This window comes from Somniosus microcephalus, chromosome 6, assembly GCF_052327205.1.
Source record: "Somniosus microcephalus isolate GS21.2 chromosome 6, FLI_Smic_1.0, whole genome shotgun sequence".
Classification (NCBI taxonomy): Eukaryota; Metazoa; Chordata; class Chondrichthyes; order Squaliformes; family Somniosidae; genus Somniosus; species Somniosus microcephalus.
In genome coordinates this window covers 88,712,648-88,735,072 of record NC_140992.1, presented here as the reverse complement: position 1 = coordinate 88,735,072, position 22,425 = coordinate 88,712,648, and the positions used below count along the sequence as shown (strand labels likewise).

The 22,425-nt window shown below is 40.1% G+C and overlaps 1 protein-coding gene across 4 annotated transcripts in view; it reads right to left on the bottom strand.

Moving 5' to 3' along the window:
• LOC147115865 (solute carrier family 25 member 36-A) overlaps positions 1-22,425 on the bottom strand; it is a 99,130-nt gene that overhangs the window by 37,027 nt on the left and 39,678 nt on the right. For all 4 annotated transcript variants that reach the window (XM_085990503.1, XM_085990502.1, XM_085990501.1 and 1 more), the window contains 2 exons: positions 7,547-7,624; positions 4,426-4,526 (listed from right to left, as the gene is read on the bottom strand). In XM_085990503.1, coding sequence (XP_085846629.1) covers positions 4,426-4,526; positions 7,547-7,624 — 179 coding nt within the window. The remainder of the gene's footprint in view (positions 1-4,425; positions 4,527-7,546; positions 7,625-22,425) is intronic.

Genomic DNA, 22,425 nt, shown 5'->3' with positions numbered 1-22,425 from the left:
CCACAGATGGGATCAGTCTCCACCTCAAAATTAATTTGAGCAGTTTCAATTCAATTCCTAGTAGTCATTGGCACACGACTGAGTCACCTTATTTTGACAAGCTCACGCAGAGGCCACAGAATGGTTGGTGTGGAAACAGAAAATATCACATGTATGCAGGGGGCTCTCTTCTGAAGTTGGTAAAGCACAATCGAGAGAACTTTATTTTGAATTTGACTAATACTATACCAGACCTGGGTGTGCTCGATGCTCCCGTGGGTTGCCCGAAATGGAAAATTGTTCCAATTCTTAATCCCTCACCTTGAAGAGCACAAAGTTCAGCTTTTATTTTTTAAAACAATTGCGAGAATTGGGAAATTCAACATTTTAACAGTTCATTGGAAAATCTAAGAAAATAATTTGGAATAGGAATTTAATTACTTTGGTACTTGTTCAGGTGAGGGATTTCAGTGCTGGGAATAAATGTATTTTCCTCTTCAAACATTGTCAGACTCATGGGCTTGTCAGGGGAACAACAACTTGCATTTATAGAGCGCCTTTAATGTAGTAAAATGTCCCAAGGCGCTTCACGGGAGCATTAACAAAATTTGACACTGAGCCACATAAAGCGATTAGGACAGGTGACCAAAAGCTTGGTGAAAGAGGTAGGTTTCGAGGAGGGGAGAGGCGTTGAGGGTGGAAATTCCAGAGCTCAGGGCTGAGGCAGCTGAAGGCATGGCTGTCAATGTTGGAGCGATATAAATCGGGGATGCGAAGAGGCCAGAAATCTGAGGATTGTAGGGCTGAAGGGGGTTAGAGAGATAAGGATAGGAAAGTCACAGACTTCAGAATAAGGTTGTACTGCTCTGCTAATCCTGAGCATGCTATCTTATGCTCATTACATACAAGGACAGATTTCAAATCACAGGAAACTCCACTGTTGCGCTGTGAGCACAATTTCAAAGCGTTGGCAACATGCCTGAACTGTAACACAACTTGTCACCAGCAGAGATAGACAAGATTTTCATACCACCAGTCTGGGCTAGATTGAAACAAAAGTCTTATGAGGTGAAAAGTCAGCATGTGAATCTATTCAGTCAGTCAGCTTTGTAATTTTCTTTTCAAAGTGCTCGCTGTATGAAAACAGTCAACAGGAGAAAGTGAGGTTAAATGTGAATTTTTATAAAGGAGAAATTTTGTGAAAGGGATATCAACTATAATGTGTCCTGGTTAGCGCCTTTTATTCAGCACATCAGACCCAATTATATGCATTTGATAATAATAAAGTGTTTCCTTGCATTGCAGTGATCAGTTGACATCAGGTACCACGGTCATGTTCTGCCCTATCGTGTACTTGAACTGGGTTTTACACCTCTAATTTTAGATTACTTTTCCTCAGGCAAAAATCTTCAAGTTTAATTCCCTTTTATTTTGATTTCCAACTTCCTGGAATGTGCTAATCAAATGTTATTGCATAAAAAGGCCAGATAGTTAATTCAGTAAATTATTATTCAAATATGAGAGTTTAATTACTACAATCTGATAAACATGCACAGTCATCACAGCCAATGTTCCCTTTAAGCTGCGCGACTGCGCAGTGCTCTCGAGCACCCATGCAGCTGGCTCACCAGCTTTGAAATGCAAAAACCACGCATGCTCGGATTTTTGAACGGGCCATACAGCCCCCAAAAAATTGAGGGAACATTTGTCGCAGCCGGATCATTCAAACAGACATACTGCTGATCAATGAAGGAACTTGAGATTTGAAGCTATAATCATAAAATTACGGTACTCTGCGTGCCCAAATATAGAAAAAAATGGTATAAGGAAGATTATCTCTTATGTTCCCAACAAATGACAAGGTTAGCATTTTCTATCTGAAATTTTTATTGCAAAAACATATTACCTTTCTTTTTCAGCAGTTTTTCCAAACCACCCACTATAACTTTAAACAAACCTTCTTCCCTAGTTCTCATACTTGGTCACTTAGGCTTCCAGACCATCACCCCAGATAACAATTGAAAATGCTGAAAATAAAAATTATTTTTCCCCATTTACATTACTTTTAGCTGTTCCACTATTTCATATCAAAATATTAATTGTGTTGTAATGCAAGGCATGTGTGAAAATATCAACTAACCAGTGGAGGTTAAAGGGAACAATGGCCATCCAACCTGAAGGCAGATCCTCATACCACAAGGAATCCACGGTGGCTGATCTCCACCATGAAAGTTTCAACACAATTTTTGGTTTCAAGATATTTCTCTAATGTGGTTAACAAACAATTTTAGGCCAACAGAATAAACAAAATGACACCATATTCATGAATTACTAGTTTATTTCACAAAGAAAGTTTTGTATTTCTTCTGTGAATCTTTACTATTAATCCTGATAAAACAACATTATTGGTAGAATATCCTGGATTTTGTTAAAATCTTTGCAGTGCTGTTGATGGTTTTACAAAGCAGTTTATACCACCATGCCATTAATGAAATATGCATTAATCTTTAGGTGAAAGGGTCAAAGATGTGTTAACTGGATACCAAATGAAAGGCCAAAGAAATTATTCTTCCATGACCGATTCTGCGGTTTCTACTTTTTCCTTTATGCCCCATTTCCTCCTATTCTGAAGGCCATGATGCACACTGGGGTATAGTTCCAGGGATGCCAGACATCATCTGGTACTTTGCCTAAGTGGGCATTCTTAGGGAGGAGACTAGACAGCGAGTTTTATTAGGCCATTTTACAATGGGTGGGGTGGGACGGGGCGACACAACAGACGAGAATTATTCTGCCCTCACTTGATCTGTACACATACATCTTCAAAAAGGAGTTACTGGATGGGAATTAAGAGTGGGAACCCTAGTTGAATTTTTTTTATTTTTTATTTATTTTTTATTAAACTGTTCCACCCCTACCCAGGTGCGCAAAAGCCAACTGTAGCAGCACGGTTTCCCCAGCTGTTAGCAGATAATTCAGCACAGGCCAGGGATCAAATCTGGGACCTTCCTGGTCTGTGTGACTCAGTAGTAATTAAAATTTATCCATCAAGCAATTCAGGAGAAGCTCAATCAATGCTTAATTTTCACTATTCATTTTTGAAGGATGTGGGAAAAGCTATTAGACCATAGATTGTGTTCAATACAGTTTGTGAACCACGGCATGAGTAGAGTAAGCAACTTGGACATTTGTGCCATCTTACATCAATCAGAAAGTGTCCCGTGTTAGTTTGTCACCTATGTTAATATTTTGTCATTTTTTTAAATTGCTTCTACCTTTTTGATGAATAGTCCAGTTAAAACGTAGTCTTGCCTACAACTATCACAGTAGTAACATGTCAAACAAGCGTTCACGTTCATCCAGTACAACTGTAGTTATCCTTTTTCTTAGTGTCATAGTTTTAACTTGTCATGATGTAATCATAATGATCAAAATTACACAGGAAAGATAAATTTATGAAAAATCTTCTCTGCCTATGAAGTAGGGTGTTTTTGTCGAATTGCTTTAGATTAATGAAAATACTGATCTCTAGAAATAAAAGTCATTCCATATCTAGTTTCTAAATTTGAAAAATTGCCATTGATTTCTCCAAAAGCCCTGAATGATAATTATTACATTTAAGTTTAAAGTTATGGGTCTGAGATTTCTAATACTATGGCTCGTTTTAATCATTATTACAGCTGGCTTTGTTGGATGATTTTCATATTAAATAGATTATACACTTTTTTAAAAAAAGGTTAAATCATTGAAAACTGCAGGAAAGAGGCATGGGAGAGATTGGCTGAGATTTTATGTAACAGGGAATATTAATCCAGGCAGATAAGGCTGTTTAAACCTTGTCTACTGAAGTAGTTAAATCCCCCCCCCATCTACCTCGTTACAATTATTCAGACATTAACTATGTAGTTTGAAAAATTAACAGTTAACACAAACCTATGAAACAACTTCTAAAAAGGTTTCATTGTCCCCAAAACTAAGTCAGAAGTGTTTTAATCAGCTAGTCTTTTGTTCAAGTACATGATGTAATTCATAATTCTTCAGACAAGACATTTTCTTAAAAACTTATTTTTCTAACTATGTTTGAATCACAATGATCTTCTCTATTTTAAGAAAGCATTTATATGTAGTGGATTTAAAAAATAAAACATCCCATAAATTTCCCATGTGCATCCATGTAGACTTCAATTTCATAATAAAAAAATGCTGAAATGAAACAACAGCAGACGACAATACATATAACTGTCACGAGACACTTTATACACATATAAAAGTTGTGCAGGCAACATTTTTGACTCACGCAGGTTTAAGTCATCTAAATTTTACAATTTTGGAAATTTACAAATATGTTTTAAAAGTAATTCAAGACTATTCCCTGCAAATATTGTTAAGTATATTCCTAAAAACATTACAGTACATTAGGAAAGAAGCAGCACGTTTTACTCTTACCTGCCACTCCAGCTGAGACCATATGCACTTGGCTAGAATCTGGCTCCAGGACAGTGTTCAACTTTTCCTTAGAACTGGAGTAAGCAGCAAAGTAAATTGCTCTACAAGAGGGAGTAAGATCACACCACCAGTGAAAAGTTGGTTTTAGCTGAAATCTAATAACTTACTAATTATTTAAATACAACTATAGTAACAACTCGGCCCTTTTTCTACATGGCATTACCTTTTCAGAAAAGGTATGTGCGCCTGAATTTAATTCTTGAAATATCTTTTGGTTTCATTATTCAAAGTTTTTATTTTCCATAAAACAAAAACTAGAGAAACAGATGCAGAATGCATCAGATCATCTTTGATTCACAAAAAGCAAATATATGGGGGATATAGCTTACATAATCTGATACTGCATCTGACCGTACACCACCCATCAAGATGTGTGTAGATAAGAGCATCTTTGGCCATCTCTACAGAAAGGGCCATCATAAGGATCTTGTACCAGAAATCCAATCAAGAAAAACAAAACAATAGATTCCCCATCCACCATTTTTTTTTCCCCTTCACAGCTTTTGCAGCCTTTAGTACCTCATCCAGTCATGTTTCATAAATGCGCCAGATATTGAGCATGCCGAGCTCAATCCTGAGCTGATCTGATGCCTATACACTTTACAGGGCCACTGTATCGGATCAACGATAGGAAGCCTGGCTATGCTTTCCTTCCCTAGCCTAGGGAATGTTAAGGCCACATGTAGTGTCACCAGCACCATCCTAGCGGAGATCAAAAAATTCTGAAAAAGATCAGGGATTAATTTAAAGATCCAGTGGGGAAAACCAAAAACAATTTATAGGAAACCTGCCCATATTATTATCCACAGTGATAATTTTCATTTGCTCCCACCAAAGGAGAGTCATTTCCACTGAAATATCTGATGAATTTTTAGACTTCTATTTTCAAAGTCATTCTCCTTTTAAATAGATGCACTACCCTCTCGAGGCTGGCCAGATTAAGGCTGCAGCTTTAGAAGATAGCTGCTCAATAGTGGCTACGATAATGATCAGTAGTAAAAACAGAAAATGCTGGAAACACTCCGGTCAATCAGCATCTGTGGAGAGAACAGACAAGTTAATGTTTTGCATGTGGACACTTTACCAAACATCTGTAGAATTTTGCATTTTACAGAGAATGATCAGTAGGATTGGCCCAAAATGTATGCAGTCTGGGATACTTCCAGAGTACACCAGAGGTCAAAGGACAACTCAACACCTTCAGCAGATGATCTTCCTAACCTAGGTGGAAAAATCTAAACAGAGTTTGAGACCCCAACTGACCCAGCACAGACGCCAACAGAAACCACGGACCTTGCTGGTTCAGCACAGCTTAGTAACATGCCACGTGGTACATTTACCCACTGAGTTCTTGGGAGACATTCAGCATTTATGGACTCTGGATTTCAACCAAGTTGTTATTTCTTTTGTGGTTAATCCTTTGAACATACAGCATTTCAAGAGGGTGGCACAAAAAAACTCATTAATCAAGAAAAAAAATAATCCTCCCGATAACATGTTAAAGCTTTTGTTCAGTGGCTATAAAAACCCTTAGCTGTCTACTTTGCATAAATGGCTTCACACTGCCTTTAATCTTTAACCCAACCTACCACAGAACATAAAAGGTCATGGCAATTTCCTTCTACAATCAACATTACCAAAATGTATTACTTCATAAAAAATTCCCATCAATAACAGCAAGGTTGAATAAGTACACACCTATCAAGCTATAGAAAGGTGCACTTTGAATGCTGGCAGATGTTCTGCATTCACGTTCTCGTTAATGAATTACTACTGAAGCGAGGGATTTACGACATTTCAGTCCATAGTCACTAATGTTCTTATTCAACAGATATAGGCCATACTCTCAGCAAATTAATTAGTCCTCATTATTGCTTTTAGTCACAAAAGGCAAATTCAACAAGCCATATGCTTGCCATTACTATTGCTAAGTTTTATGAACATCATTCTGAAAAAACACCATTAAGCACATTTATTTTAATTTTGCAACAGGTTTGAGTGCTCAAAGTGACACTTTTGGCTGAACAGCACTGGAATAAAACAAAGCAGCTACTTTACTGTGTCTATTAATTTCAAGCAGATATAAAAAAAAGGCATCTTTAACTCTACCTAATAAATTAATGGAAGCTAACTTAGCTTTCAAATTACATCCTTCATTTATGCTACGTCAAAAGGGGCTCAAATATGTCAATCCTGTTTTTATACACTTATTGATACATGACAGATAGAGCTAGATAGAAAGTTTCCACTAGTTTTATTAGCGCAGTGTGAAATTGGCCGAACTAGCACAAAAGATTGCAGAAACTCAAACATAAATTAAGTTTCCGCAATCTTTAATGCTGATGCCCCCAGATCAAAATAACGAGGGTGCCGAGTTTCCACCGATTGTGCCTGTTCCACAACGGACTTCAAGTTGAGTTTGTTTTCTTAGACACACATGCACGTTTTAAAAGTCTTTGCGCCTTAAAAAAAACATTAAATTTGCCAAGAAACTGATTAGTATACACCAATGAAACTAGTAAATGGTTCAGTATAGTTTTATAGCCAACCACAATTCATGACCAGACTGATAACAAAATGTTAGCAGGAGTGACACTCAAGTAGATTCCTCCACTAAGCCCACTCCAAAAAAATAGCCAAGGACAAAAGTGAACTTGAATGTGTGATTTACATACAGTATCTTCATGTGCATTATGACAGAATTCTAATTTATAAGATTAAAAGTATGAATTAGGTACCTGCTCTATGAATAAACTGGTTTAGAAAACCATTTAATTTTTTTTTTTTTAATGATTTTAATTTGTTATTGAACTTGCATTTTGTAGAGAATATACATGTTCTCTAGAAAATTCAAGCTACTGTACTAAAAAAAAAAAAAAAAATTAACAAACGGTTTTCTGAACCACCAACTTAAGTCAGAAAAACTATATTAACCTTAGCCAACAAGTTAAAATGATCATCAGAATGAGTAATTTACAAACTCGCCAAGACTGCATCTTGCACACACCATCCCAGGCCAAAGTTTTCTGCAAATAATGCAATTTATAGTTGGACCCCTTACCTAGAGGGCGCGACGCCTACCAGATTAGGTCCCAACCCTCTGAAGAGAGAACGGGGACCTTCCTTTTCCAGAATTATCCTGAAAAAAAATTAAAAAGGGAAAAATTATAACAAAAAAAATTGGTACTTGGTATCCATCGTACATTTTTTTTTTTTTAGATGCGAGAAGTGAAGCTGCACCGTTCAGGAACTAGATTATTGTCCAGTCTGAAAAAGACAATTGCTAGCACAGGAAACTCTTTGATATCCGGCACCAACGGGACCGGCGTGTTGCCAGTTGATCACAAATTCCAGATGACAGAGGGGGTTATCTACTGAGGCTATTTTTAACAAAGAAAAATTTAAAAAACAGTAATTGGGTACTCACCTACAGAATGTTGTGTTAAATGGATGGCGGAAGATGCTTGATTAAATACAGTACTGCCAGTTGAGGGTAATGCAATGCAATGACTACCAGCAGCATGGGAGACACAGTACCCCTGTAAAATGGTGGACCAGAAGAGACTACCGGCAGCGCAGGAGAGTCAGACTCCTGTTAGAGGTATTGAGGTGTTCCGACTGCGCCAAGAAGCAGAGTAGTGGCAGTTTGGAGAACTACCCCCACTGACTAACTCGGCCACCGTGGGAGACTCTGACTTGGCAACATTGCCGGCTATTGAGGTGTTGTTTTCTGAGTGAGAATTTTGCTGGTTAATAGAGAATTCTGGATATTTAGGTGCCATTTAAACGAGAGTTTCCTGTACTTCTAAATTTGGTCTGGTCAAAATTGAACATAGAACCATAAAAAAAGTTTACAGCATAGAAAGAGGCCATTTGAACAACTGCGTCTGCAATGGCTCTTTGCTATCCAAGACTGATCAGCCTGCCCCGCTGACTCTCCAAAGCTGTCTTTATTTTGCTTCAAATATTTATCCAATTTTTCTCTTAAAAGATACAATGGTCTCTGCTTCAGCCACTATATGACAAATTATCCCATGCTCCATCAACCCTCTGCATAAAGACATTTCTCCTAACCACTCTCCGGTGATCAATTTTTAAAAATTAAATGACTCATTACTAATTTCCCAATCAGAAGAAACATTCTCTCTCTATTCACGATCAAAACCCATATACTGTAGTTTTAAAAACCTCTATTGCATCTCCACTTAGCCTTCTCTGCTCCAGTAGAAATGTGTAAGAAATCACACAACACCAGGTTATAGTCCAACAGCTTTATTTGAAATCACAAGCTTTCGGAGCGCTGCTCCTTCGTCAGGTGACGAAGGAGCAGCGCTCTGAAAGCTTGCGATTTCAAATAAAGCTGTTGGACTATAACCTGGTGTTGTGTGATTTCTTACATTTGTCCACCCCAGTCCAACACCGGCATCTCCACACCAGTAGAAATAGTTTCAGCATCCCTAGTCTGTCTTCATAATGACAGCTTTCCACCCCTGGTATCTATGCTGACTGCCTTTAATGTCATTTCAATAATGGGGTGCTGAAAATTGCACAGTACTCTAGCTGTGGCCTAATCAATGTTGTGTACAAATTTATTGTTCCTTCTTTATTCTTCTACTACGCTTATCCTCCTAGTTATAAAACACAGGATGCTGTTGGCTGTTTTATGACGTTATCTACCTGCACTTGCAGGGAATTTTGTCATTGAACCTCTAGATCTCAACACCCTTCAGTACCTTTCCATTGTATATTCCCATCCCTTTCTATTGGGTGTATATGCTCATCACTGGTTTTTCCCCTCCTAAAATGCATTATCTCACACTTAACCACAGTAAACTGCATCATTATAACAGATTACCTGATCATTTACTTCATTGTTTTTGTAGTACCTTGTTGTGCGCAAATTGGCAGTTGCATTATGTGACTGCACTTCAGAAGTACCTCATTGACTGTGAAGCACTTTGGAACATCCTGAGGTTATGAATGGTGCTACATAAATGCAAGGGTCTTTCTTCTTTTATGCCCAAGTGCACACACACACAATCTATATACACTTCATCTACTGCACGGTCTTTATCTATCCATTTAGTCCAAAAAATGCATTAAATTTGTCAAACACAACTTGCCTTTAACAAATCCAGGCTAGCTCTCCTTGATTAACTTGTGCATTGCTAAATACTTATTAATTTTAAAATCACAAGTTATGGATCCCAAGAGCTTGCCTGCAATAGATGTTAGACCAACAGGTCTATAATTACACGGTTAATCCTTCTCTAATAAAATACTTGCATTGTAGTGGACTGATATATTTCGATCCTTGAGTAGCATCATCATCATAATGAGTGGGAGCAGATAACGATGATGCTTAAAATGACATTTTAAATATAAATGGAGGTCATGCAAAATAATGCAAGGTATAATGTAATATGCAAAAATTCAAATTATGCACAAAAACAAATTTGCTTACAAGACTGCTCAAATCTAGAGGAAATCCATTTGATTTTTTCCTCCCTCAACCAATTTTCTCCCCATCTCAAATGGATATCAAGTATTACAAATGTTTCCACCCCTCCAGAGTGCTGACATAAAATCCAACTATCAATTAGTACAGCGTAGACTTTAGATAACATTTGGCAAATGCTCTCAAAGTGCGATCTAAAGCCAACGCCCACTTTAATGCAGATCAATTAGGAAAACATCAATGGAAATTTAGTTAAACCAACACTTGACATAAATTTGCTACAATTGTACAGGGGCTTGGTGAGACCACACCCGGAGTACTGTGCACATTTTTGGTTTCCCTATCTAAGGAAGTATATACTTGCCTTGGAAGCAGTGCAACTAGATTGTTCACTAGATTGATTCCTGGGATGAGGGGGCTGTCCTATGATGAGAGATTGTGCAGGGTGGACCTATACTCTCTGGAGTTTAGAAGAATGAGGTGATCTTATTGAAACGTACAAGATTCTGAAGGAGATCGACAGGGTAGGTTGTTTCCCCTGGCTGGAGTGTCTAGAACTTGGGGGCAGTCTCAGGATAAGGGGTAGGCCATTTAAGACCAAGATGAGGAGGAATTTCTTCACTCGGGGTTGTGAATCTTTGGAATTCTCTGCCCCAGAGGGCTGCGAATGCTGCGTCTTTGAGTATATTCAAGGCTGAGAGAGATAGATTTTTGGACTCTTGGGGAAATCAAGGGTTATGGAGATCGGGCGGAGTTGAGGTCGATGATCAGCCATGATCTTACTGAATAATACGAGGGGCCGTATGCCTACTCCTATTTATGTTCTTAAATTTGAACAAGATTTCCCATGGCTGCAAAAATAGGATGGAGTGTAGAAAGCCATAAAAGTATAAATATTAACTGTCAGTGTTTCAGCATTTCATAGGAATGTTAACTTAATCTCCACTGGGATTGGAGGTTCTCTCAGTTGGAGTGTGGAACTGAAGGGGAGTGGGGGTGGGACTGGTAGAAGGATAAATAGCTTTCTTCTATTGTTAGTTATGCACAGACTTGAGGCAGAACAATTTTAAATGCATTCTTGGTTTCAGAATCACATTTATTCTATATACATAAAAGTTGCTAAAATGCAGCTTTTAAAAAGGCTTCATTTTCTCCACCGGAAACTTCTGGGGCATGTCCAACTGTTGTGATGTTCATTTCCTTCAAGGCTACAACTGCTGCGTTTGAGATATAGATGTGCCCTGATGCAAAGGCACTAGTTGGCTGTGAGTACTTGTCACTGTACTTGAGAATCACCTTCCTTTGGAGATAAAATAGGGAATCGGGTTGGATTGGTAATAGATTTTATTTAATTAAAACAAATTACACAGATTTAGGGTGTCATTCAGGTGAATTGAGATTCAGTGAAAGGTGTCAAGATCGAGGTTTGAAAACAAAATTCCCTGCAAGTGCAAGTCATAAGAGCGCCATTCACAGCATTGTGTTTTATAAATAGGAGGATAAAAGTACAAGAGTACAGTAGGTTCCAAAATGGCAGAGAATGCAGCAAATAAGTATCAAAAATCTAATTTTCTTTGCAGGGTAGATAGAATGCATGCAGACCACCCTAAAAAACTACACTTGCACTTTCAGCATTCACATCCTCTTGATTAAATTTCCAAATACACTACTGTACTGCTACTAATTCTGTTTTTCTGTACTGCAATAAAAGCGATTTAAATCATAACTATGTACCTGTAGCTTAGGTTATGACAAGTCTGTGTCCCACTACACTTTCCGGCCAATTCCTTGTCGTCTTGTCTAAATTAGGGCCATTTTTGAGCGGTTTGTTGTTTTGGGATTGCATCAGCTTTTGATATTTTCTAGGTTAGCATGAGAGAGTATACCTTGAATAACCAATCATTTATCAGAGCTTAGTGATGGCAAAAGACTTGAAGTACATGTACCTGGCTGAGGGACATTCTAGGCATTTAAGTTTCTAAAATTGAAGTGGTTGCAAAGCATACAAATGACAGTGGCAGTGTTTGAGAAACAGTACACCAACAAAAATACTTAGTTAAGTCACAGAGAAGAGGTTTACACTTTGCAGTACTGAGGGAGTGCTGCACTGTCGGAGCTGCCGGCTTTTGGATGAGATGTGAAACCAAGGCCCCGTCTGCTCTTCCATGTGGACGTAAAAGATCCCATGGCACTATTTCGAAGAAGAGCAGGGGAGTTATCTCCTGTGTCCTGGCCAATATTTATCCCTCAAATCAACATCATAAGAACATAAGAAATAGGAGCAGGAGTAGGCCAATCGGCCCCTCGAGCCTCCTCCGCCATTCAATAAGATCATGGCTGATCTGATCCTAACTGCCAATCTACTATCACAGAACCATCTCCTGAATCTAACAGAATTAGACACACGAACTAGGAGCAGGATCAGGCTACACGGCCCCTGGGCCCGCTCCGCTACCCACAGGGCCATGACCGATCCGAACCAAGACTCATGTCCAAATTCCTGCCCGCTCCCCGTAACCCTCAATTCCCTTTACTTCTAGGAAACTGACTTTTTCTGTTTTAAATTTATGTAATGATGTAGCTTCTACAGCTTTTTGGGGCAGCATATTCCATGGACCCACCACCCTCTGAGTGAAGTAGTTCCTCCTCATCTCAGTTTTGAAAGAGCAGCCCCTTATTCTAAGACTATGCCCCCTAGTTCTAGTTTCACCCATCATCGGGAACATCCTCCCCGCATCCACCCAATCCAACCCCTTCACAATCTTATATGTTTCAATAAGATCGCCTCTCATTCTTCTGAACTCCAATGAGTAGAGTCCCAATCTACTCAACCTCTCCTCATATGTCCATCCCCTCATCCCTGGGATTAACCGAGTGAACCTTCTTTGTACTGACTCGAGAGCAAGTATGTCTTTTCTTAAGTATGGACACCAAAACTGTATGCAGTATTCCAGGTGTGGTCTCACCAATACCTTGTACAACTGAAGCAATACATCCCTATTTTTATATTCTATCCCCCTAGCAATGAAAGCCAACATTCCATTGGCCTTCTTAATCACTTGCTGCACCTGCATACTAACCTTTTGAGTTTCATGCACCAGGACCCCCAGATCCCTTTGTACTTCAGTACTTTCCAGTTTCTTGCCATTAAGATAATAACTTGCTCTACGATTTTTCCTGCCAAAGTGCATAACCTCACACTTTCCAGTATTGTATTCCATCTGCCAAATCTCTGCCCACTTACTTAGCTTGTCTATGTCCCCTTGCAGGTTTTTTATGTCCTCCTCACTCACTACTTTCCCTCCCATCTTAGTATCATCTGCAAACTTTGATATGTTACACTCGGTCCCCTCCTCCAAGTCGTTAATATAGATTGTAAAGAGTTGGGGACCCAGCACTGACCCCTGCGGACCACTAGTTACTGATTGCCAGTCTGAGAATGAACCATTTATCCCAACTCTCTGCCTTCCGTTAGATAGCCAATCCTCTATCCATGCCAGAATATTACCCCCAATCCCATGATTTTTTTTATCTTAAGCAATAATCTATTGTGTGGCACCTTGTCAAATGTCTTTTGGAAGTCTAAATACACTACGTCCACTGGTTCCCCTTTATCCACCCTATATGTTACTTCCTCAAAGAACTCCAGCAAATTTGTCAAACATGACTTCCCCTTCATAAAACCACACTGACTTTGTCCTATTAAATTATCCAAATGTCCTGTTACTGTCGCCTTAATAATGGACTCCAAAATTTTACCTACCACAGATGTTCGGCTAACCGGTCTATAGTTTCCAGCCTTCTGTCTACTGCCCTTTTTAAATAAGGGTGTTACATTAGCAGTTTTCCAGTCTGCCGGGACCTTTGCCGAGTCCAGGGAGTTTTGGAAAATTACCAATGCATCTACAATCCCTACCGCCACTTCCCTCAAGACCCTAGGATGTAAGCCATCAGGTCCAGGTGATTTATCCGCCTTGAGTCCCATTATTTTACCGAGTACCGCTTCCTTAGTGATTTTGATTGTGTTTAGCTCCTCCCCCCCCCCCATAGCCCCCTGTTTGTCCAGTGTTGGGATATTCTTAGCGTCCTCTACTGTAAAGACTGATACAAAATATTCATTCAGTGTTTTTGCCATCTCCATATTTCCCACCATTAATTTCCCAGTCTCATCCTCTAAGGGACCAACATTTACTTTAGTCACCCTTTTTCTTTTTATATAACTATAAAAACTCTTACTGTTTTTATATTTTTTTGCTAATTGACTTTCATAATCTATCTTCCCTTTCTTAATCAATCTTTTTGTTATGTTTTGCTGTCTTTTAAAGTTTTCCCAATCCTCTATCCTCCCACTAGATTTGGCTACCTTATATGCACTTGCTTTTAGTCGAATACTATCCTTAATTTCTTTACTTAGCCACTGTCTTTTCTTTTACACCCTTTTCTTCTCAGTGGAATATATATTTTTTGGAAGTTGTAAAATAACTCCTTAAATGTACACCACCGATCATGCATCGTCTTACCCTTTAATCTATTTTCCCAATCCACTCTACTCAATTCCGCTCTCATACCTTCAAAGTCTCCTTTATTCAAGCTTAGCACGCTTGTTTGAGATCCAACCTTCTCACCCTCTAATTGAATATGGAATTCAACCATGTTATGGTCACTCATTCCAAGGGGATCCTTTACTAGGACATTTTTAATTAATCCTGTCTCGTTACACAGGACCAGATCTAAGGTTGCTTGCCCCCTGGTCGGTTCAGTTACATACTGCTCAAGAAACCCATCCCTAATACACTCAATGAACTCATCCTCAAGGCAGCCCTGCCCAATTTGATTTGTCCAATTAATGTGATAGTTAAAATCCCCCATAATTATAGATGTTCCCTTATTACAAGCCTCAACTATTTCCTGATCGATACTCCGTCCAACAGAGTTGCAACTGTTCGGAGGCCTATAGACTACGCCCACTAGTGTTTTTTTCCCCTTATTATTCCTTATCTCCACCCAAACTCTTTCATTATCCTGATCTTTTGACCCAATATCATTTCTCTGTATTAGTGATTCCTTCCTTTATTAACATAGCCACCCCACCTCCCCTTCCTTCCTGCCTGTCACTAAACATCACTAAAACAGATTATCCGGTCATCATCACATTGCTGTTTGTGGGAGCTTGCTGTGTGCATATTGGCTGCCGTGTTTCCTACAATACAACGGTGCCTACATTGGCTGTAAAGCGCTTTGGGACGTCAGGTGATTGTGAAAGGCGTTATAGAAATGCAAGTCTTTCTTTCTTTCAAGGCAAAGGTGATAAAACTTTGCAGTCTTGGGGAGGAAGTTTCACACTGTTTGGGGTCAATAAGTATGGAGCACAACTGAGTCAACAGGCACTCCAGTAGACCTCCCAGGCATGAGTGTTTTCCTTTAATATTTTTAAGAACTCGAATGCTTCTGTCTGCAGTCTAAACACATTGAATATTTATGGACTAGAAGCAAGTTTGCAAATCACAGATGGGCTGCCTATAGTAACAGATCTTGTTCCTGCAAACTACTCACTGCAGCTATGCTCTCAGACCATTAATGCAGACTTAAGATCCGATCAAAAGAAAATGAGACAACTAAGTGTCCAATTCAATATAATTTAGAGAATATGAAATACACACAAATTTCATAAAATTAGTACTCATCACAAATTAGAAAACAAATTTCATCAATTCCAAGCCTACATAAAGGTTAAACTTAAATAAAAGGCATTTACAAAGGTATGAGGAGAGAGTTGGCTAAAGTGGACTTGGAAAATAGATTAGAAGGCAAGACGGCAGAAAAGCAGTGGCAGACATTTAAAAAGAGATATTTCATGACGCTCAACAAAGATATATTTCAGTGAGAAAGAAAGACTCGAAGAGAAGGATGAACTAACCATGGCTAACCAAGGAAGTTAATGATGGCATCAAATTGAAAGAAAAGGCATAAAATGTTGCAAAGATTAGTGGTAGGAAGACTGGGAAAATTTTAGAAACCAGCAAAGGATGACTAAAAAAGAGGGAGAAAATAGCTTAGGAGAGTAAACTAGCAAGAAACATAAAACCTGACAGTAATAGCTTCTACACGTATATAAAAAGGAACAGAGTAGCTAAAATAATCATTGGTCCATTAGAGGACAAGACTGGGGAAATAATAATGGGAAACAAGGAAATGGAAGAGGCATTAAACAAATATTTTGTATCTGTCTTCTCAGTAGATGACACTAAAAACAACCCTGTAATAGTAGAAAATCAAAGGGCAAAAAGGGAGGAAATTAAAACAATCACTACCACTGGAGAAAAGTGCTAGGCAAACTTGTGGGTCTAAAGACTGACAAGTTCCTTGGACCCGATGGCCTGCATCCTAGTGTCTTAAAAGAAGTGGCTACAGAGATGGTGGATGCATTGGTTGTAATCTTCCAAAATTCCCTTGACTCTGGAAAAGTCCCTGCGGATTGGAAAACCGCAAATGTAACACCCTTATTCAAAAAAAGGGAGACAGAAAGCAGGAAATTATAGGCCAGTTAGCCCAACATCTGTCATTGGCAAACTGTTCGAATCCATTGTTAAAGGAAGTAGTAGAAGGGCATTTAGAAAATCATAATAAAACCACATTGACTCTGTGATTGTATGAAAGGGAAATTGTGTTTGATAAATCTATCAGAGTTCTTTGAGGAGGTAACAAGCAGGTTGGATAAAGGGGAACCAGTAGATGTAGTGTATTTGAATTTCCAAAACGCATTTGACAAGGTGCCACATAAAAGGTTACTGCATAAGATAAGAGCTCATGCTGTTGGGGGTAATATATTAGATTGGATAGAGGATTGGCTAACTAACAGAAAGTCAGGATAAATGGGTCATTTTCAGGATGGGAATCTGTAACTAGTGGGGTGCCACAGGGATCAATGCTGGGGCCTCAACTATTTTTAATCTATATTAATGACTTGGATGAACGAAGCGAGTGTATTGTAGCCAAATTTGCAGACGATACAAAGACAGGTAGGAAAGCAAGTTGTGAGGAGGACAGAGTCGGCAAAGGGATATACAGGAAACTTTGTGTTATCCGGAGGCTAAATGTTCGGCAAGCTTGAGCCACCGGCAAAAATCAGGAGCCGTTTTGTTAGGTTTTTTTCCTTCTTTCCTTCTTGTGGCTTTTTTTTCCCCCCCAACAGTCAGGCTCTGCAAAGTCTCTGTAGCTTAGCAACAGCTTCAGAGAGACGCTTCCAAGGTACGGGCCAACTGTTTAGAAGCTGTTGCTAAGCAACAGTGTTTGTTGTCAGATACGGAGATGAAAAGCTCCGTATGCTTCAACATTAACGCTGGTGTGTCCGGCAGTTTTGAGGGAACGGCAACAGCTCGGTCCCGTCGGTGCCGGATAGCACAAAGTTTCCTGTAGATAGGTTAAGTGAGTGGGCAAGAATTTGGCAGATGGAGTATAATGTGGGAAAATGTGAAGTTATCCACTTTGGTAGGAAGAATAGAAAAGAAAATTATTTAAAATGGAGAAAGACGACAGATGCGGCGGTACAGCGGGATTTGGGTGTTCTCGTACATGAAACACAAAAGGTTAACATGCAGGTGCAGCAAGTAATTAGGAAGGCAAATGGAATGTTGGCTTTTATTTCAAGAGGAAGTATAAAAGTAGGGAAATCTTGCTATAACTGTATAGGGCGCTGGCGAGACCACACCTAGAGTGCTGCGTAAAATTTTGGACCCCTTATTTAAGGAGGGATATACTTGCATTGGAGGCAGTCAGAGAAGGTTCACTAGGTTGATTCCTGGGATGGAAGGGTTGCCTTATGAGGAAATGTTGAGCAGGTTGGGCCTATACTCATTGGTGTTTAGAAGAATGAGAGGTGATCTTATTGAAACATACAAGATTCTGAGGGGGTTGGACAGGGTAGATGCCGAGAGGATGTTTTCCCACATGGGGGAAATCTAGAACGAGGGGGCATAGTCTCAGAATAAGGGGCCGCCCATTTAAGACGGAGATGAGGAGGAATTTCTTCTCAGAGGGTTGTGAATCTTTGGAATTCTTTACCCCAGAGAGCTGTGGAAGCTGAGTCAATGAATATATTCAAGGCTGAGATCTACATATTTTTGAGCAACAGGGAAGTCAAGGGTTATGGGGAGCGGGCAGGAAGGTGGAGTTGAGACCAAAATTGGATCAGCCATGATCTCATTAAATGGCAGAGCAGGCTCGAGGGGCTGAATGGCCTGCCCCTACTCCTATTTTTTATGTTCTACAGTTTACACAGAAATTATACTGTCCCTACTTATTTTTAACATTGAACAGCATCACTGCAGCATTTGAAAAGCACAAAAGAGTAGGTGTTAGATTATGTAATTTTCAGCCTATTGATTTGGCAATTTAAAAAGAAATGCAATACGGAGCTATGCAAATTTAGAGGTCCCAGGTTCAACCCATATCTGTGCTCAGTTTGCCAAGAAAAACACAGCCAGGGTTCCCACTTTGAAACCTTATCCAGTGACTCCTGTGTACATGTTGAAGTTAGGCGAGGACAGCATTGAGTTTAGCCGTCATCAGTCACAGGAACAGCCTGCTGACAAACATTATCCAGCAGCACAAATGAAGACTGGCCACTTCGACAAGGTACTGAAGAATTGTTTACGCCCATACAAATGTCCATCAATATGAGTCACTATCTTCAGGATCAAAAACTTACAAGAAAATAGGAAAACAAATAATCATTGTAAACTCAGCCTTTGGTGGGGTGAAACCTAGGGAATAGTCTATTACATTGAAGAGTACAATCGTTTCAGTCAAGGGATCAATCACTTGAAATCAGTCGTGTACATACAAGATTCCTTTTAAGTCTTCTGAATGCTACATATCAAAAAAGAAAAGCAAGACATATTGTCTCTTAAGCATCTCCTAGAAGTATAGTGAATATGTTTAAAACAATATTCTAAAAAAGGAAAACAAATTCTGCAGATTAAAAAGCTCAATTTGTAGAAGTGACAAACCGTTAAATGAAAATGGTCACTTCATCCTCTGGCTCCAAATTACAAAAAACTCAATACTTCAAACATATTAAAATGCAACTATTTATAACTGCTGTTAGTTATATATCACACTGATGAGTACATTGGCACTGTGCAGTATCTTGCCATTTAACATTTTAATATTTTAGTAAATATTAACTGAATCCATCACAGCAGTCAAGGGAGGAGGCATGTACTAGGTTAGTGCATCCAAATAATCAGAACTTAATATTTTCTGCAATATGCTCGTGACTGCTTCGATTATGAATGGTTTGCTGAATAAATCTCCCAAGCATTTCCAGGTGTTTTCTTTCGGGACAATCTTTTCCTTAAACTTATCCAGTATATCTGGACAAGTTATTGACGGTCACAATCTGTCCCAGGTTTTAATTCTAGAAACTGTAATTGAGATCTTACCATTTTTCACATTTTCTCAGAATTATAATGCACTTAACAGAGAATTCACAACACAATCAAGCCATTCAGCCCAACTGGTACATGCCAGTGTTTATGCTCCACACGAGCCTCCTCCCATCCTACTTCATCTAACCCTATCAACATATACTTCTATTCCTTTCTCTCATGGGCTTGTCTAGCTTTCCTTTAGTTGCAACACACTGCTAAATGCTATGTAGCAAAGCTTCTTCACAATAGGGGATTAGAACATTTAGGAGGAACCAGAAAGGAAAATATGGCACAACTACATGGCAAAAGTCAAATGGGTTTATAATGCATAATATATAAAATAGATAGCTACAAAACAAAAGAGAGGAAAACAATATTCTTCTAACCCAATAGTGAAGCAGTTGAAGTACTTACATCAAGAGAACAGGACATAAAAAGAATAGTTTTATAAAGGAAACCAGGATCTGCTAAGAGGACTTTTTTTAAAGTATATTTTAAAGCTAAAGGGACCAAGTGCAGATTCAACAATACAACATTGGGTTGATGCTATAATTTAAACTGGTCAAAGTAGATGCAGATATAGTCCTGGCTAGAATTAGTGATCAAGATTCCGAGCTGCTGGCCCCAAAGGCATTCACCCTCGCTGCTCAAAGAAATGGTGGCTGTGCTCATATGACGTGTCAGCCGTAGCTCAGTGGGTAGCACACGCGCCCGAGTCAGAAAGTTGTGGGCTCAAGCCCCACTCGAGACTTGAGCACAAAAAAAAAACAACCTAGGCCGACACTCTGGTGCAGTGCTGAGCAAGTGCTGAACTGTCAGAGGTGCCATCTTTAGGATAAGACATTAAACCGAGGCCCCGTCTGCTCTCGGGTGGACGCAAAAGATCTCATGGCACTATTTCAAAGAAGAGCAGGGGAGTTATCCCCAGTGTCCTGGCTATTATTTATCCCTCAATTAACATAACAAAAATAGATTATCTTGTCATTATCACACTGCTGTTTGTGGGAGCTTGCAGTGTGCAAATTGGCTACCGCATTTCTTACATTACAACAGTGACTTTACAGTCAATGAAGTACTTTCTGAAGTGAAGTGCTTTGGGATGCCCAGAGGTCATGAAAGGCACTATAAAAATGCAAATCTTTCTTTTTCTCCAAGCCACTTGTTCATGTATAATGGTCACATTTATTTCCAACACCAGATTTCTGATTGGTCACCTTGGTGGACGACACACCCAGCAGTTTATCTGGAATGTGTAATTAGACCCTGCTTGCCTAAGTACTCAAGTACTTCGCAAAGTATAATTTGAGCTATTCCAACTGCCAGGCTCCAGACAGAACAGAGCCCACCCTCACAGGTTAATATCTTCTCCCACCCCCCAAACAAGTTTCTGCCCACCCCAACAAGTTCCTAACCTCTCTCCCCCCAACCCAAAGTTCCTGATCTACCTTCCTCCCCCCGGGTTCCTGACCTTCCATAGATAGGGCAGTGTGTGGTGGGGGGGGGGGGGGGGGGCGGGGTCACGGATTGTTAACAGGTTTTTTGGGTATGAAGTGAATAGTGACAGTATCAGGACTTGTCCCGTCCAATCATGTCATTTGCCACACATGCAGAGCTTTCCGAGAACGCAACCAGATCTTTGGGGGGGGGGGGGGGTGGAAGAGAAGAGAAGAGGGAGAACGTGGTGCGGGTGTAAAGGGGGTGGGGTTGGAAGAACGCGATCCGTCTTACCGCCTGGATCATGTTTCATTCTCATTTAGCCCCCCTTCCCCCTCACACCCGATCCTCTCTCGCTACCCCCTCCGATCTCCTCTCTTTCCCCTTTCGATCCTCTCTTTCTCACCCCCTACCCGGCCGCCAACGGATCCAGTGACCTTCTTACAGAACCGAGGAAAGCATGGCCCATAGTGCTGGCCGCAATTGTTGGGTACTACACATGCGCGGCTTCAGTAAACAGCATGCATGCGCAGAAGGGGATAAAGTGCACATGCGCAGCTCTGTGATACTGCGCGCTTGCGCCAAACTCCGCAAAGATGTTCGTGCAGATAGTCACAGCAACATTTAATAGCTTGCCGGGACTGAAATTGCTCCCATGGACAGTTATAATCCAGAAAGGATCATTAGAGTCATAGAAACATAGAAGATAGGAGCAGGAGTAGGCCATTCGGCCCTTCGAGCCTGCTCCACCATTCAATGTGATCATGGCTGAACATCCAAGTTCAGTACCCTGTCCCTGCCTTTTCCCCATATCCCTTGATCCCTTTAGCCTCAAGAAATATATCCAACTCTTTCTTGAATATATTTAATGAACTAGCCTCCACCGCCCTCTGTGGCAGAGAATTCCACAGGTTCACCACTCTCTGGGTGAAGAAATTCCTCCTCATTTCAGTCCTAAATGGCTTACCCCTTATCCTTAGACTATGACCCCTGGTTCTGGACTCCCCGGCCATCAGAAACATCCTTCCTGCATCTAGTCTGTCCAGACCTGACAGAATTTTATAGGTTTCGATGAGATCCCCTCTCAATCTTCTAGACTCCAGCGATTATAAGCCCAATCGACACAATCTCTCCTCATAAGTCATTCCTGCCATCCCAGGTATCAGCCTGGTGAATCTTCGCTGCACTCCCTCCATGGCAAGAACGTCCTTCCTCAGGTAAGGTGACCAAAACTGCACACAATACTCAAGGTGCGGTCTCACCAAGGCCCTGTACAACTGTAGCAAGACATCCTTGTTCCTGTACTCGAACCCTCTTGCTACGAAGGCCAACATACCATTTGCCTTCTTAACCGCCTGCTGCACCTGCATGCTTACCTTCAGCAACTGGTGCACAAGGACGCCCAGGTCTCTCTGCACTTCCCCTTCTCCCAATCTATTGCCATTCAAATAATAATCTGCCTTCCTGTTTTTGCCACCAAAGTGGATAACCTCACATTTATCCACATTATAGTGCATTTGCCATGTTTCTGCCCAATCACCCAACCTGTCCAAATCGTACTGGAGTTTCCTGACATCCTCCTCGCAGCTTACCCTCCCGCCCAGCTTTGTGTCGTCT